This window comes from Molothrus ater, chromosome 17 (assembly GCF_012460135.2).
Source record: "Molothrus ater isolate BHLD 08-10-18 breed brown headed cowbird chromosome 17, BPBGC_Mater_1.1, whole genome shotgun sequence".
Taxonomy (NCBI): domain Eukaryota; kingdom Metazoa; phylum Chordata; class Aves; order Passeriformes; family Icteridae; genus Molothrus; species Molothrus ater.
The window spans coordinates 6,492,738-6,510,586 of NC_050494.2; the positions used below are offsets into that span (position 1 = coordinate 6,492,738).

A 17,849-nucleotide genomic window follows, 5' to 3' on the forward strand; every position below is an offset into this window, starting at 1 on the left:
TCCCATGTCCTTCCCCAGAATGTCCCCAGAAGCTATGAGAAGGCTCCAGGAAAACAGATGATTCAGCAGAGGTTGTTTAGGGTCTGTTTGCCCCTTGCGAGCTGCACACTGCACATCCCTGCCCCAGCAAAACACTTAGTGGAGGTGAAAATGAGCCACCAGCTCCATCCAGGGAGGTGAATCAGAAGGATCCAGCAGTGAGAGGCAGGAGGAGACCACAGCCATGTGCCAGACCTTGCCTGAGGAAGATGCAATCAATTTTATCATCCTGTTCCACAGCAATCACTCTTGGTGATTTGCTTTCCCCAGGGCTGAAGTGCCTGTCTCTGTGGTTGGGGCAGATTTGCTGTTTGGAGCTGGGGGCAATGGCCAGGACAGACAAACCCTGGGCAGACAAACCCTGGGCAGACCCCAGACACACTGTCACTGATCAGCATGTGACAGGTGGTGGCACCCCAGCACAGCTCGGGGTGACAGAGGCAGCTCCACTGCAACCTTAGGCTGTTTCTGAGCAGAGTTATCAAAAAGTAGCCAAACCAACCAATACTGTCCTGGTCCCCAGACCACAAAATCCCCATAGGGAGAATTGAGGCAGCTTTTGGGCATGGGGAAGAGTCACTTTAAAGAAGGTATAAGACTCTGCCTGAACTCCTCTCCAAAAGCAACATGTGCATTTCAGCTGAAGCTGGGATGATGCTGAGCTTGGAGGCAATTATTGGAGCTAAAATAAATAGCTGCTCTGCAAAAGTGGTGGGGAAAGAACTGCAAGCGTGGGGACAGACAGACCATTTCAGCATATACTGCTCTGGTGATAACACTGTGCTTGCCTTTCTTCCCAGCACTGCAGAGGGGTTTATTATCCTGCCTAACAAGGGCTCTGAACTCTTGAGGAAGTAATTATTATTTCTCCTCAGAGCTGTTATTATGCAAGAACAGTAAATTTGAGCTGTTCCCAGAAGGGTGGCTGTACTGGAAAATGCCAGGGCAGTTGCTGATGTGTATTTGCCATCACTCTGCCTGCACTGAAAGCAGCATCTGGCTCTGGGACCTGCAGTTTTGCGGTTGTGACTCTGGAAATCTGCCTGCTCTGTTTTATATAAAATCATGCAATGAGCCCAGGCCCAAGAGAGGAAGGGGAATAGATTCATCTTCTTCCATTACACCACAGGCTGCAACTTGGCCCAAGCTCCAGCTCCCACCACTGATCCCACTTGCCCCCTTCAAACCCTACACCAGAGGCTCTGCACTCCATCCAAACCCCAACCCAGCAGAGACCCAGACACTTTCCTGCCGAACACTCTCCTGCCTCTTTGGGAGGAAGTCCACAAAAGCTCTGACTTTGCCATCTGCTATTCCTGGTTCACCAACTACACTGGCAGAAGCTTGGCTGAAATCTGGTGGTTTAAGCCCCACTGAAATGGGGGAGCAGGAGCCTCAGGGAAGCAGCAGCACTGGAGAGAGGGTTTGCTGCCAGCAGCAGACACCTATTGCTGTCTGTGCCTTGCCAGCTCACAGATTTAGTGTGGCAGGGATCTCAGCAGCCCCCTCTGAACCTGGGGAGAACTTGTTTAGCAGGTGGATGTGATTCCTTTGGGCCTGAAATAATCCTGAAGCTTCCAAGGAAAAGGATCCCTACTGAGCTCGCAGTCTGGCAGGCAAGTGAGTCTCTCCCTTCAGCCCTGCCAGCTGTTTGCAGGGCTTTTAGGTTTCATTGACTTTATACATTCATTATACACACATGAAACAGCCCCTGAATCGTTTCAGCTGTGGAGCAATAGGTGAAGGAGGAGAACAGCCAAAATCAACAGTGGTTACACATCAAGTTTTACCTTTTTTTTTTTTAATATCTTTTTGCAAAGCTAGATGCATCAGCAAGCGAGGCCTGGAAGTGACCTCCAGTGGCTGCTGGGGCTCTTGGGATCAACCCTCCCTCAAAATTAAGGCAAAAGACTGCAATGCTGCTGAGGGGTGGAGGGAGAGCTGCAGCAGGGCAAGGGTGTCAGGGGACAGTCTGAGCCTATGGCCCTGGAGAAGGGCAAGTTAGGGGCAAAAAGCATCTTCTTGGACCCAACAGCTCCAGCTGCCCTCCTGCCCCAGGGTGGCTGGCAAAGTCAGCCCCAGCTGAGCAGCTAACTTGGGGGAACATCTCAGGACAGGGCCATGTGTGCCTGATGGGAGGAAGCACAAGAAAGGAGGGAGGCTGCTGCAGGTGGGAGCACTGACGAGTCAAAATTTGGGATTTTCTAGTTTGTGGAGACAGAAGGAAACAAGTTAGTGCAAAATGCTTTTTCTCTGCAGGAATGCCTGAGTAACCTCTCCCCAATGTCCTCAATGACCAGAGCACAGCAAGGGGTGAGTGAGAGCCAGACAAAACTCAGGAGCTCCATGTCCACAGCAGCTGCACACCCCCCCCACACCCTCCTGTGTGACACAATCCTCCTGTCCACTGCCAGAGAAACAAAAACACAGCAGAAAGCAAGGTATGGGAACATGGGAACACAGCAAGGGCAGGGGGATCACACGTCCCTACAGTTCCAGAAACCAGGACACTGCAGGGACAACTGCCTGGCTCCCAGCTAACAAACATGGGAACTGCTGATCAGCCTGTGAGTATTCAACCTAGGTCTGCAACACTGGATAACACTATTGTTTGTGCCTTTACATTCCTGCAAGTCCCAGTGCCATTGGCCTCTTGTATCATAAAGAAATTAAAATATATTATGACCATAAACGACATCATTTGAGGAAATGAACCACTTGTAGTAAACATATCACGGGACACTGAAGCCATGAACTGTCCTAAATCAATTTCCAGCTGATAAAGAGTGCAGGTAGTGCTGGGAGCAGCCCCCAGCATGTGACTCCCCACTGGCATGGGATGGTGGGGATGGTGGCTGGGGGTGCAGGCTACCCCAGGAAGCACAAACCCCACCACCAGCACAAGCCCTGCTTGGCAGGAATTGCTTGAGCAAGCAGCTCAATTTTTGCTGAGTCCCAGAGAGGAGAGGAATGGAGGCTGTTGGGGTGTTTTGGGGATGGGGTTGTGTGAGGGTCCAGGGCTCAGGAAGCACCAAACATGTCCAAGTTCTTTACGGTGCTGGCAGTGGTGTGCAGGAACCTGGACATGTTTGGTGCATCCTAAGCCCACCCAGCCTCCTGGCCTCTACACTGAGGTCCCCGTGGGTGCTGGGGCTGAGCACAGAGCTGGCTGGAGGGGGCCACAAAGGGGAACCCTAAAAACCTTTCTGTTAAGGACTCTGTACAACCAGTAAAGTTTGCACTGGAAGTGTTTTTCTCTTAGTTACTTCTAAGCTTTCATTCTGAGGCCTGGGAAGTCCTGCTGCAGATCTGGCTCAGGGGCAGAGGCTGTGCTGCCAGTGGCAGGATCTGTCCCCAGGCCAGCTGAGGCTGCAGCCCAGGGCAGTAATGCCAGGCACTGGGAACTGGCAGCAGACAGCACAGGCAATCACTGGGGTATCCATGGGAAGCCAGCCTGACTCCACCACCTCTTCCCCCAGGAGTCACAGCACCCACCATGCTGCCCATGTTGGGGTACCTCTCTGGAGCCCCAGAACCAACGTGGGGACATGATCCACCACCACCCACAAAGCTGGTATGTGCACCCTGCACGAAGCAAAACAGAAACCAAAGACATGGGGGTGCCATGCTCTGGGGACCAGCAATACCAGGGGGAATGAGCATATTTTGGCAGCTCCAAACCCACACCGGACACCCTTCATTCAATGCCCTTCGTTCACATAAACTCTGCAGCGCTGGTTCTGCAGCTGCTTCTCTCCCTGCTGCAAGTGCTGGGGGAGCAGGGGGGTACCTGGTGTTTCCTGGAACAGGTGGTATCTGCTGCCATTCATCTTCCAGGGGCGCTCAGCTCCGTGGGCAGGGCTAGGGGAGTCTGGCCCCGGGCTGGGGCCGTGCAGCCGGCGAGCCCCCCGTGGGCAGCGGGGCACAGGCCATGCCCAGGAGCTGCTTGTGGCGCAGAGCAGGGACAGGCTAATCCCTTAATGCTGGTCACAATGAGATTTGATGGGGAGCAGCAGTTTGTGCTGCAGAGCCACAGGTTTTAAAGGGTTCTGGCCACTACCCGGAGGAAAATTATAAGGTGGCTCTGGGTCTGTGCCCCGCTGCCCGTGCTCACAGCAGTGCCTGCTGCTTTCTGGGCCACCTTTCTGAGGTCCCTGCCTGCTCTCTGCCCTGCCACTGGGTTTCTTTAGGGCAGGGATACCTGACCATTTGTGCAGGCCTGGAGGTTGATCCAGAAATTGTGCCTGGGTGTGTCTAACAGCAGGAGTGGGTCTGACTCCTCAGGGAGAAGCTGACTGCTTTTGCTTTAAAGTGTTTCTATATAAATAGTCAGAACACCATATCCTTGAGCAACAACCTTGGTCTCCCCTCCCAACTGACATTACAATGTAAGATGACTCAGTCCAGAGGGGAGCAGGGAGGCTGCTGAGCACCCAGAGTTTTCTTCTCTGCAGGAAGTGTGGCCTGGCAAGTGTGGCCCTGTTTATAATGGAGGAGGAAAATCGTGTGAGGGAATAGAGTGGCACTTCACTAGGGTTTCACAGGCACTGAGTGACTGAATTGCTGAAAGGGAAACCTGGGTACCACAGAATTCAGCCTTGTGCTGTATGGCTGTGACCCAGCCAGGGCCAGGTCTCATCACCCTCTGTGTCCAGAAGAACCAGCTCAGGGACAAACCCATGTGAAACACCCATTTTCCTGCATTTTCCTTCTTCCTTGGATGACTCTTCCTGCCAAGCCCACCACTGCTTTTGCTGTGCCAAGGAGAAGAGAGCTCATTCCTGTCCTCCAGACATCAGGCCCCAAGCAGCACTTCAAAGGCACTAGCAAAAGCATTCCTAAACCATTCCTGTCCTGTCTCCACAAGCTTCTGCTTCCACTCAGGCCTGCCTGCAGTATATTTGAGTTAATCTGGTGTGCCCACAGTCAGCAGCTTCCAGAATGCTCCTGGTGGGTCAGGAATGGGGAGTGAGCAGCAGCTCTGTGCCCAGGTAGGGGTGTGCTGGCAACAGGGGCTGATGCCCAACATTCCCACGTGGAGCAGGGAGCAGCAACAAGGGCAGGGCTGGGACTGAACTGTGTGTAACCCTGTGACACCTCCCTGCACCCCTGTGTTGCCACACAGGTTTTAGTGGCTGTAACAGGCAAACACACCCAAGTCAACAGACATTTCTCCCAGACAATGGCAGTCTCCAGGCACACACCCATGGATGAGCCACAGGCAGCACTTGGCTCTGCTTCCACCACCTCAGTCCCACCAGCTTGGTAGCTGTAGCCATGATATTTTCTGAAAAATCCTTTCATTAGGATCTTTTCTCCTGAGAAGCCGAGAGGCCTCAGGAACAAAATGTAAACAATGATTATCTGCTGCTGTGGAATGCAACAGGTGCATCTTTGATTGGGCTCATGTGGTTGTTTCTAATTAATGGCCAATCACAGTCCAGCTGTCTCAGACTGTCTGGTCAATCACAAGATTTTATTATCATTCCTTCTTTTTTCCTGCTAGCCTTCTGATGAAATCCTTTCTTCTATTCTTTTAGTATAGTTTTAATATAATATATATAATAAAATAATAAATCAGCCTTCTGAAACATGGAGTCAGATTCTTGTCTCTTCTCTCGTCCTGGGACCCCTGTGAACACCACCACAGGTGGCAGCAGACTCTCGGCAGGGCTGTGGATCTGAACCCTGGCTGTTTGTCCCCTTGTCCCTCCTGCCTCCTTATTCCACTCTCATTTCCTGTTGCCACCTTTGGCCTGCCCACAATGAAACTCTGCATGAGCTGGTTCCCTCAGGCATCCATCAGTGCTTTGTCCTTTCTTCCCTGCAGGGTCACCTCCACCTGAGCGTGCCTGTCTCCAGAACAGGACCTGCTCAAGCAGCAGCCCCTTACCATGGGGTATCAAGGCTTTGGGGACCGTGTGGCAAAATGATCAGCATCCTTGGGAGCAGAGGGGGACAGAAGTGGCTGAGTGGGGCAGGAGGAGCTGGGCTCTGCCTCCATGAGGGGCACTGGGCCATAAACCCAGCACAGTGGCTGTCGTTGTGTGTTGGCAAACATGTTGAGTGAGCTCGACTGTTGATTCTGACCATATAAACCCAGTGTTGTGGCACTTGTTCAGGTTTGTGCAGGTTTTACAGCTCTTGTTCTGAGAAGTACCCATGTATTTGGTTTTGCTCCTTCCTTCAGGTCTATCTGTTGACATTGGCTCTCCTAACCAGAGTGTTGGGCCATGCCAGGAACCTGAGTGTGTGTCTCTCCTTGTGTTTCCCACTTTCCCAGGAGTTATCACCTATAAAATCTCACACACACACCCATGGCTGGTACAGGTTTCTGGTGCAGAGGCAGGTGAAAGGTGTCTGCAGGTCCCCACCACTGGCTGGTGGGTTTGGGGTCCCTGTGCTCAGTGACAGGAGATGAGCCACCCACCCTGACAGATGGATGAGCAAAGCTGCAGGGAAGGTCCTGCCCTGGAATTCTGGAGTGGAGTGAGCAAGGTCTGAGGTCTGTAGGGCTGTGATGAAAATCAGGCTGTCAAACCAACTTGGATGTGCAGAGGAGAAGATGCTCTCAGAGCACCATCACGGAGGATATGGCTATGCCTGGTCACCCTCGATGGAGGCACACACTATCACCCATTCCTGCTTCCAGTCCTCTTCCCAGCAGGAGCTGCCAGCAGCAGTTGTGCCCTCAGGGACACCTTGGTGCTGGAGGCTCAGAGGGCTTGAGCTCACAGTGATGGTCCCCATCTCTCTCTCAGCACCAGTGCTCCATTACTGTGGGGATGCAGCTGGAATCCCTCTGGTGACTGCAGGATTTTGGATAGAAAATCTGGTCCAGCCTTGCAGAGCCAGAGTCTGTTTGCTCTTTGACTGCTGGTGCATTTTCACAGCCACTTGCTCTGCCTGATCTACTCCTCCCATCCTTTTGGTGCAGCATCCTGCACCTACTTTTATTTTTTGAGACATGTATTTCCTGAAGTGTCTTGCTGAGTAATCTCTGTTGATGCTCAGGCTGAAGCTTGGACAGGAGCTGTTCCTGGGAGAAGTTGTTTGTGGGACCCAGCTTTGCTCAGAGGCCCCAGTGCCTCTGCCCAGGACAGGAGAGCAGAGCCCTCAGCCCCGGGTTCACCCTACATCCCCTACCTTGAAATTCACCTTCCGTGAAAATTCTGCAACATTTGCCATTTCCACATACATTTCTGCCAGAAACCTTGTTTGCTTCAATATTTGAGGAAAGCAAACAGAGAAGGAGCCTGAACACAAACAGTCATGGATGTTTTTTTGCAGTCTCTGTCCTGTTCTAACCCCAAGCCTGCCAGCAGAGATACTTGCAGGCACCCCCTGATGTACCCCTTGGCTCTGCCCTGTGCCCCACTGCTGGCCCTGGTCCTGCTCCAAATACTGCTGTATGTAAAAGAAGCTCACCCAGCCCTTGCTGTCTGTGGGACCACCATCACTCACCACCCCTTTGCACTCTTGCTAAGTAAACATTTTTTAATGCCATTTAAGAAATGTCAGCAGATGACTAACAGAGTATGACTGGCAGACCTACATCTGCCCTGCTGAGCTCAGAACATTTCTCAAGCACTTCTCAGGCACTTCCTGAGCCTCTTGCTGCTCACCTTCCAGAGCTGGAGCTCATTTCCTGCTGACAGCAGCCCTCTAGGCTCACTCCCCCTATAAAAATACCATTGTGTTTCAAGCAAAGCTGAAGTTGAGGGAGTGCTGCTGGCCCCATAAATGGCTGGAATGAGGTGGGAGAAGTCACAGCCCTGTGGGCAAGTGCAGACACCCTGTGACACTGAGCAGCATCCCCAGCTCTTCCCCAAGGAAACCTTCACCAAGCACCCCCAAACAGCTCTTGGGAGCAGTCCAAGGTGCTACCACAGTGATTGTCCCTTTTGCATCCCAGCAAATATCTGTGCTTATTCCTGGCTGCACCAATATCCTGCTCAGGCACTGGAAAGTGCTGACTTTGCCAGCACCAGTGTTACAGCCACCCCAACATCCAGCAGGGATGGCCAGAGTGGGGAAAAGGAAGGGGGCTGTGCCAGGTGTCCTAAGAGCCATCAGCCCCTGATGGCTGCCAGGCCTTGGACACAGAGACCAAGGACTAAACAGAGGTATTAAAGAGCAGCTGAGGAGGAAAAGCTCAGTTCAGGTCATATCTAGAGGAAACCTGTAAAAATTTCAATGCATCCAAGGCTGAAGGCTGCCCTGGAGGACCCAGGTGTGCCTCCATCAGGCATGCCAGCTCCATGGCCTGTCCTGCTGAGGGCTGGGAGCTGCTGGCTGCCAGGGCATCACTATGGGCACAGCTGGGGCTCAGCACCACCACTGATGAGTGAGCTCCCCCACTGCTTTGCAAGGGAATAAACTTCCCAGTGACCCTGGGGAGGGTTTGGCCACCACTTTTGCCATCTGCAGGATGGTGCATCCCAGCTGCTGTGCCCACTTTACTGCCCAGCCCCAGCCCAACCCTACAGAGATGCCAGGGAAGCCAGGCACTGCCCAGTCCCCATCCCACCAAGCCTTCCTCAGCTCTGTTTGGATAACTTTTTCACCCATTTTATTTATGAGGACTCCCCTCCTTCTGCCAACACTCTGAGTTTCCTCTCACTTTAGTCTGGGAGGCCCATCTTGCTTTTTTATTCTCATTATTTCTCTCTCCCCCTTGCCTGGCCCCAGGCTTGCAGCAGGTGCTGGCCAGAGCCTGCTTTTGTTGGGCCATGGGAGCAGATGGGGAGAGCAGCCACAGGTGGGATGGGCAGTGATTCCTCCCCAGCCACCCCACAGCACCTGGCTCTGCCTGCACTTGCCCTGCACTCAACACATGGCTCAGTTACTGACTCTCAGACTGAAAAGTTAAAACAAAAACAACTTTAAAAATCATAACTAATAAAAATTATAAAAAAAAATCAGGAGAAAATTACTGTCAGAAATGTTTACCTGCCTGTATTTAAGGTCACTGATGTGCCAGGGCTGGCAAGTGGCTGCTCACATTAGAGCCAGCTGCAAGTGGGCAGAATAACTTCATCCTAAGTGATTAAAGGGCTTGTTCAGCTCCTCCTGTTGCATGTGTCAGGAGGACAGGTTGCTCACTGCAGAAATGAGGTTGGCTTTGCACCCTGGGGCAAAGCTGGATGCAGGCACCCTGGAGGTGGGGACAGCCAGACTTGGCCACCCTGCACCACCAGGTCTCCCAGGCTGGTGGGAACATCCCTTGAACCTCCCCTTCTGCAAATGAGCTGCAGGTCAGTCCCTGGGAGCTGGGTGGATCAGGAGCCATCTCCCACCAGCAGCAGGGGCTTCAGCCTGGGGGATGCTCAGCACTGGCTCCTCCTGGGCCAGTTCCCACTCCAGGATCCCACCCTCTGCCCATCTCAGAGGAATCAGTCCTTCCTTTCACCAGCTCACATGTGTCCTTCACCACATGGCTCCTTGCACTTTGTCCAAGCAGCACCAGCTGACACAAAGACACAGCCTGCACTAAACAGACCAAAACCTGGACAGTTTTCAGGGCATTTTCCTGCTACTGGTTCCTGCAGCTCAGAGGCAGGAGTGAACAGAGGTCCTCCAGAGACCTGGCTCCTGCAGGCTGGGGATGCACAACTGGATAAAAGCAGGCTAAAACTCAGCATTCTGTAACTGCTTGATCACAACTGCCTGCTCCAGTGACACTACAGCAGATCCTACATAATTCTACACATTTCCATTGCCATAGACCATGGACCCACCAAAATGCTGGCATGGCCTGTGTCTGGCCATGGCTCACTGTGGGGTGATGTTACCTGAAATAAAATCATCTGCCGGGCACTAAAGTGCTGGGGGCTGGGGCAAGGAGGCACATGGCAAGAGGAATGCCACAACAGAGGTAGGTTAGGGCTGGAGGTGACACACCTGTGAGAGGCTGCAGGTCTGGATCAAGGGAAGCAACCATCTAAAGTGAGACCATGAGAAAAGTGCAAGAAGGTGGTCTGGGAGTCCCACAAGCCCTCCTGGGGCCTGGGTTTGCACACAGAGTTTGCACACAGAAGGTGGGCTGAGCAGGGGCTGCACACTTGTGAAAGAGAAGAGGAGCAGGATATGAAAAATAGAACGAGGAAAGCAAGGTGGTTTGGTGGGGAGCCCCATGGAGTGTGATGGAAAGCCAGAGGAAGCGATGGAGAGCCCTTGAGAGTGATGGAGAGCCATGAGGATCTGATGGAGAGCCACAAGGAAGTGCTGGAGAGCCATGAGGATCTGATGGAGAACCTCTTAACTGTGAGATCTCAACTGCTGGGATCTCACTCCACAGACTGGCCATGCCCAAGGGAACAGGGTTCCCAGAACCCATGGGACCAAACCAGCTGTGTGGGGATGCTGCCACACAGGCACAGTTGTCCCATCCTGAGGATAACCACGGGCTGATGTCAGCCCAGGCAAGGGCACCTGTCCCCAGGGGTCCACGTGCATTTGTTGGCAGCTGGCATCTGTCACAGCCAAGGAGCACAACATGGGGCTGCTCCAGGCTGGTGCCCACTGTACCACCCTGGGAGCACAGACACAGGCCTGGCAGGCATCTCGCTGTGGCCAGGTGACCAGCAGCATTGTGCCACCTGATGCTGTGCCCTGCAGAGGCTGGAGGCTGCTGCTTGTCCAGGCACTCCACTCCCTGCTGGGAAAGCTGCCCAGCCGTAACGCCGGCCCTCGGCGGGAGCGCGGCGCTGGCAGGTGCCCGCTGTGCCCACTCACAGCCCGGGCATGCCACGGGCCACCTGCAGCCTGTGTGTCCTAGGGCAGCACTTCACCTCCTCTAAACTGCTGCCACTTCTGCTGTGATCCCAGCAGCAGCAGCAGCAGCAGCCCCTCTGCCAGCACGTGGGGCCACTCTGCTCCCTCAGGCACGTGCCTTCCTCTTTGGGTCAAGCAGAGTGAAAGAGAGAAAACGCACATAGAGGATTTACATCACATCCAAATCAGCCAGAACCCTTCTCCTGCCTCCACCTCCAGCCTTGCCTGAGGCGGGGGGAGCACGGTGGGGCTGGGGGCTGCTGCTGGCCGCTGCCAGCCCTGCTCCCCGAGCGACGCCAGGCCGGCAGCGCGGGCGCTGGGAACGCTGTACTCACCATATGGAGCCTCCATCTTAGCGCTTAGCTGGGTGCCTACATTGACCATGTCTCGCCGGCTACCGCTATGGGGACTTGGGGCGAAAACCAGAGGAAGTAGAGGAATAAAAAAGAAATGTAAATAAATAAATAAAAAATGTCTCTCACTAAGGAACTAGGTGAAGGCAGGAGGGAGCGCAGAGAGGCAGGGCGAGGAAACCTGCCTCTCCTGTTATCTTATTGATTCGCTTAATCAGGGCTAATGTGGGTGGAGATGTTAAATAGTAACCAAGCTCTTATGGAAACCAATCTGCAAGGTGCCGTTGCTGTAGCTATAGTAACTGCTGCCAAGCTAGAAACTCAAACACGGCTTTTACTGGACTCTTTTGGGGCTCCCGCTTGCAGATGGTGTCAAGGCCGGGGCAGCCGCCGGGCTGGGGTTCACCCCTGGCCACGGGGAGTGGGGGCAGCCACATCCAGCTCTGCAGTGCCCCAGGCGCTGCTGGGTTTTGTGCCATCACCTGCCCGAGGTGGGAAAACCAGGTCTGAGCCTGTGTGCTGCAAAGGGAAAACATAGCCTGGGGGGCCAGGGGCTGTGGGACAAGTGTAGGGACTGGCACGGGCACAGCAGAGCCTGGCTGAGGCACAAGAGGCAAAATGCCCAGGCCACGAGTTGGGGCTTGTCTGCCTGGTGCCAAACCAGAGAGGTTGCTTGGGGATGCTGTGGTGGATGCAGGGTGATAGCCTGAGCACAGGATGCTTGCAGCTCCTCCCTGTGTCTCTCTGTTCCCCAAATCACAGGTGCCACAGCCATTTATGGTCATCTGTGCTCCTTCTGGGACTGCTGCATCCAGGACTTCATGGTAGCAGATGTGCAGATGGGCTCCCCATGAGGCTGTGGCAGCCCCTGTGCCACTGGGGGCTCCATGCCAGGAGCAGTCTGGGCTGGCAGGGGCTGTGCTGAGGCCAGCAGGGCCATGTGCAACAAGTGTTGCTGAGAGGACACCAAGTACCTGGGGAATCCAGAGCTGAAGCTGAAAAAAGATTATCCATCAAGCACAGAGCCTTCCATATCTCCTGTACATCTTAGGAAGAGACCAGGCTGGAGGAGGCACAGAGAGGTACTTCCCAGTCTCAGGATCCCCCCCCCAACAGCTCAGCTCTTGAAAGCCTGCAGCCCTGAGGGGGCCAAATTAAGATTATCTGCTCTTCTGGAATGGAAAAGCACATCCCAAGGGAGCTTGCAGTGGGGAGAGCGCTGCTGGATGCAGAGGGCTGCAGCACAGGAATCCACAGCTGGATGCTCATATCCAAGGACTTGTAATTCAGGAACCCCTGAGTTTGCTGAGTGCTGAGAGGTTCTAGAGGAGGAGGGGATGTGGATATTGCGGTGCTCAGTGGAACGGGGGGAGAGGTAGAGCAGTGGGATGGTGTGGGACAGCATGGGCGGGACACTGAGTGTGTGGCCCTTCAGCGTCGTCACCAGCCCGTGTCCCAGCAGTGCTGGCTTCTCCCACACGATGGAGCAAAGCGCCCAGGCATCTCCTGTGCCCGTAGCCCGTGGCCCCACCAAGGGCTTCTGCACCCCTTTTGCTGCTTACACCCCAAACCAGAGCAGAGTCACTGGCTCGGTGGTACCCCAAGGCTTCAGGCTGCGAGTGAGGGAGAACCAACACAAGCATGGGGGTCTCCAGGCTGCTTTATTGGGGGGCTCAGAGCTGGGGGCCCCACGGTCAGAGGGGCTGCTGTGAAGCAGGAGCACGCTCAGGGCTCCCCACTTATCCAGCTGCTCACCACGAGGGGAACATCTTGGAACACTTACACCAGCCTTAGCACCGAGGGGAAAACCCCCTGAGTCTGCAGAGCAGGGACCATGCCAGCCAGCCCCACTCCCTCCATGCACCCCTACACCATCCCCATTTCAGAAAATAGGGACCTGAACTGTCTGTAGTTCCCCCAAAGTGGGAAGCGGCCAGACAGCTCTGCTGGAGATTTGTGTTAGAAAAGCATTTTCCTACGTGGCATTAGGATGAAGCAGGTGGGACAGCCAGGCTGCTGGGGGGGTCAGTGTTATAAATAATTCTTGTTCACCCCATCTCCATTGCCAGGGCTCCTCCTGGGGCTGCAGCCCTAGAACCAGCTGACTTGGTTGGATTTGACTCCGCTGAAGCACATGTTGTTGGAGCAGCCCCCACCGTAGCTGGGGGGGCAGGCTGAGCACGGCCGCCCCACCTTGTAGGGCGCTTCTCCCAGCCAGTTGCCCCTAAAAAGAGAGGAGAGCATCACCTCTGAGCATCATCATCCCACTGCTGACACTGCTGGGGGGAGGGAGGATGGCACAGGGGGGCTCTCCCAGTCACTTACTTGATGGCATAGTTGCAGACCAGGAGGATGGCGTGACGCCACGTGCTGCCCCACACCCGCACGTTGGCACAGGTGCCCAGGGCACAGCCCAGGCGGCTCGAGGTTGCCCACACCATCTGTGCCAGGACAGAGAACACACACTGTTGGTGTCCATCCACCCAGACATCCCACAGCTGATAGCCCCAGGATGCCAGCACAGGGCTCTGTCCCCCCAGGGAATTGCATCCCAGCTGCCCCAATCTCTTTGGCTGGATCCTGACCCATCACAGGCAGTGCTTTGTTACCAGAGAGTGACTTATTGCTCTCTCTCTCCTACCTGAACCTGCACTGCTCTACACAGGATTGCCTTGCCAAGCACACATCCATGAGCAGCAGAGTCTGGGTCACTGCTCCAATTTACCCAAATTAGCTCCTAAACCTCACGCTGAGTCATGGCCAGCAGCTTACCCTGCACACAGGGAGGTCAAGCAAAGACTAAAGCTCCTCCTAAAGCCTCTCCAGGTTAAATCTCTTCCATAAAAAGTGTATGTTGCCCTTTTGCTACTGAGAGCATCCCTGAGTATCCTCATGGATGAGCCACATGGGAATGAAGATGCTCAGGTAAAGGTTGGAGCCATGAAGAATGAAGAAGAGGTAATTAGCGGCTGGCACAGCTCTGATGCCAGGCAGAGGAACAGAGGAGTTTTCCACCTTGTGCTGGCCAGGCTGTGTGGGGATGTGCCAGGGGATGAAGGGGTTGCATTCCCAGGGAGCCAGAAACAGCTGGGTGCTATGAAGCTGCTCCATCACAAAGAGGATTCATGCTTGGCAAAAGTACAAAGCAGCTTTTTTTTTTTTTTTTTTCTCTTCACCACCTTTAAGTTGCCAGAGGTGCAGTGAAGAAAGAAAGGCCAAAGGAGAGGGAAAAAAGCTTTTTAAAAAATTGAAACCTTCTTTTCAACTGGCCAGAAGGTCCCAGCTGCTCCTCCAGTGGGTTGTGAACCCCTGGGACCTTCCTGCAACAGCCCAAATGCTGGAAAAGCCCAGGGTGGGAGGGCATCTCTGGCATCCCTCCATCGCTGGCATCCCTGCCAGGGTTTGACCTGCCTGATCTGAAGCTAGAGCTGCCAGGGTTTGACCCTGGATCCCAGCTGCTGCTGGCAGAAGAGCTGTGAGCTGCACAAGGCCCCCCTTTGCATCTGGAGCCTGGGGGGCTGCAGTGCTCACCTGTGTGTAGTGGCTGCAGACGGAGCCGCTGCACTTGGAGGGGCAGCGGGGGTTGCACTCCCGGGGCTGGGGGAAGGAGTAGTGCTGCTTCTCCTGGTGCCAGGATTTCACCATGTCCAGGACAGAGCGGTACCTGCAACGGTGCTACAGCTAAGGTGGATCTCCTCCACATCAGGGGTCATGGGTGAAGGAAAGGAAGGGAAAGATCCACACCGAGGAAGTGGAGGAGAGAAATTATTTGGGGCCAGGGCTCATTGGGAACAAGCATTGATGGGAACAGGGGGGTAAGGACATCCTTGTGCCAAGCCCACTTGTGCTCGAGGCCAGAAAACCAGAGACATCTGAGCACTCAGCCATGTGGAGGAGATCCAGGACCCATATCCCCCTGGTCTGGGTGCCTGGCAAAGAGGGGAATAATGGCAAACTTCCCAAATGAGCAGCAGGCACCTCTGCTTTCCTGTATTTACCCATCTGCAAGAGCTGGACCTTCCTCCTCCACCCTGGGGTCCTTGACGTGCCTCTCAGCTCTATCTCACTCCATGCAATGCCAGCTCAGAGCCCCTCTGCTCCTTGACTGAGGCGCTGCTGCTGCTCCTCCTGCAGCACTGTGGGGTGTGGGGCTTTCCCAGGAGTTCAGTGTGCCTGCAGGGCACTCACCTGCCCGATTGGATGGAGAGGTTCTGTCCCACATACTTCATCAGCTCGGGGGGGCCGTGGTCCCACAGGCAGCGCGCAGCCCACGCCTCCGCTGCCCTGGCCAGCCGCTCATCCCACACCTGGCCAGGGAAAGGAAAAGGGCAGGCAGGAGTTTTGGATTCCCAGAGGAGGGAAGAGCTCCCTTGTGCTATGTGGGCTTTCTGACCACCCCTGAATGTCCAAAAAACACTGACTCATGTATCAGGCTTGAGAACAGCCAGTCGAAGGAAGCACAGCCGCATTTCCAGGAGCCATGGACCTCCCCAGCTGCTGCCACAGCTCTGGACACACAGCAGAGCAGAGCAGAGATGCCCTGCAGTGCCCTGTGTGTGTGACTCCCTCCAGGAATGAGCTCCTGCACAAGGTGGAGCTGAGCACAGGGGTGAAACCCTGCAGCCCACACAGCTGTCCCAGGCCTCAGTGCAGCCCTGACCGGTGAGCACAGCTGGTTCCTTCATGCATTATTTAAAGCTCCCTCACCCATCCTGAACGCCTCTGGGGAGATGCCTGTGTGAGTTGCTTTGGAAGGCAGGAATTTAGGCCAAGCAAGAAGCAGTGCAGGATGCTCCTGGGCATGTCTGACCTGCCCTGGTACCCAGCAAGATAGGCTGCTGTGTGCTTCTCCAAACCACATCCAGGGACCACCCCGCTGCTCCCTCAGAGCTGGTCCCCTTCCTGGGAGCAGAGCAGCATGTGGCACCTCCTGCCCTGAGGGTCCTGCCCTGTGTAGGCTGGAAATAGCTCCTCTTGGAGGACCTTTAGGGCTGGGTTAGAATTTCCAGGCAGGGTGGAGAGAACCTGGGGAAAGCTCTGCCCAGGGTGACCCTCATCTGGAGTTGCCCACCTGTCAAGGCTGTGCATATCCTCCTTGACTCACTCCTGAACATTTATTCTTCTGGGAGCTGTCACCCCTTGGAACACTCAAAAGGGACCCTGAAGATTGTGATGGGATCATCCCTCACAGATGCAATCAGGGGAAGCTCCTACCTGGGCTTTGGGTTGGGACCTGAGCTTTTCATGCTTGTGGCCACCTCCCAGATGTCCCGGACACTGGCCTACAGATCCTAAATCTGCCCTCATGGGGAAACATCTCTGTGCTGGGACTCCATCCATCCTGCACAGAGGCTGCATGCGTCTGCTTAGCTCCTGGGACCCAAAAAATCCCCCAGGGCATGTGTTCAGCCAGGAACCTGACATCCCTCCTAGGCTGGGGCTCCCACATCAGAAGTGAGCCCCTTGATCCCACCAGAGCTGTGGACTACCCTGCCCCAGCCCAACTCACCATGTATTCCATATTGGCAGCGGGGGGGGACACCTGTGCCCTCACTTGGTTGTGGTAGTCCAGAATGACACTCATGTCCTGGGGGGACAGGAATCTCTTCCGCCGGCCCCGCGGGACCCCCTCGCCCCGGAGCAGCCCCGCGGCCGCGCCCGCGGGCGGGGACAGCAGCTCGGTGGCGTTGGGCAGCAGCAGGGAGCTGGACAGCTGTGTCACCCAGCAGCCCAGGGCCGTGAGGTACAGGTGCAGGTGGAGCACGGCCATGCCAGCCCGCCCGCTGGGAACAGCCGGCAGATTTCTGCTCCTGCACGGAGATAAGCAAGGACAAGGGGGATTGCTGGTCCCTGCTGCTGGTGTGCAGATCTAGGAGAGAAAAAGCACAGGCACCACTCAGGATTGCAAACACCATTGCCCAAAATAAGGTGGAAACAAATTTTCCTTTTCCCTATTAATAATAGTAGTTTTTCTCTATTAAAATATTAATATTTAAAATTAATCTCTTTAATAACCTTATTTATCAGAGCAAACTCCCCAGGACTGTCAGGGATATGCCTGGGGAATTGATTTTCTTGTTTGTTTTAAAAAAAGATAAAATCAGTAGAAAGTCTCCCCTATTTTTTCACTTATGGCACGTACCTGTGGCACAGGGGATAGTTAGGAGTATGCTGAGAGCCACTGCAGCTGCCTGCCCTGTAACTTCCCAGGAGTCTGGGTTGTTGAATAAATCCCCAGCACAAATAGAAACCTCACACAGATAAAGAAACTCACGGCAAGACTTAAAAGCATTGTCGAGTCGTTAGGATTTAGGTGGAAAAGAAAAATTGCCACTGCAAAAGCCGAGTATTTTATTAAAAAAAAAAAAAAACCAAAAAAAAAACCCAACGTAAAACGCTGGAATATCCCCTCATCCGCCAGCCGATGCACCTCCTAGCATCCCTGCCAGCCCTTCCCGGAGCAGCGGGAGGATGTTCCCCGAGCACGTACCGTGAGCGCTGCGCTGGGAGCGGCGGAGCCCGGCGGGATGGAGCTGCGGGATCGGGATCAGCCTGCGGGGCAGATGCGGGAGGCTCGGCTCAGCCCCGGCGGGCAGCCCGCTGCGGCCGCTGACGCACAAGCTGCATCCTAACTCTTCCCCCGGGGAACGTGCTGAAGTTTGGAAAGAGCCCTGCCAGGAG

At 54.6% G+C, this 17,849-nt stretch overlaps 2 protein-coding genes across 3 annotated transcripts in view; both read right to left on the reverse strand.

The window, feature by feature from the left end:
• Positions 1–11,345, reverse strand: part of HNF4A (hepatocyte nuclear factor 4 alpha) — a 35,154-nt gene extending 23,809 nt beyond the window's left edge. For both annotated transcript variants that reach the window (XM_036396027.2, XM_036396026.2), the window contains exon 1: positions 11,151–11,345. In XM_036396027.2, the coding sequence (XP_036251920.1) occupies positions 11,151–11,199 (49 nt within the window). In that variant the 5' untranslated portion in view covers positions 11,200–11,345. The remainder of the gene's footprint in view (positions 1–11,150) is intronic.
• A 1,674-nt stretch (positions 11,346–13,019) lies between these two features.
• On the reverse strand, positions 13,020–16,945 carry R3HDML (R3H domain containing like). The gene is made up of 5 exons (XM_036395767.1): positions 16,678–16,945; positions 15,357–15,475; positions 14,700–14,832; positions 13,494–13,609; positions 13,020–13,392 (listed from the first exon to the last, which is right to left on the reverse strand). The coding sequence occupies exons 1-5, from the start codon at positions 16,936–16,938 to the stop codon at positions 13,260–13,262; spliced, it is 762 nt and encodes a 253-aa protein (XP_036251660.1). The 5' UTR covers positions 16,939–16,945; the 3' UTR covers positions 13,020–13,259.
• Between the last annotated feature and the right edge of the window lie 904 nt (positions 16,946–17,849).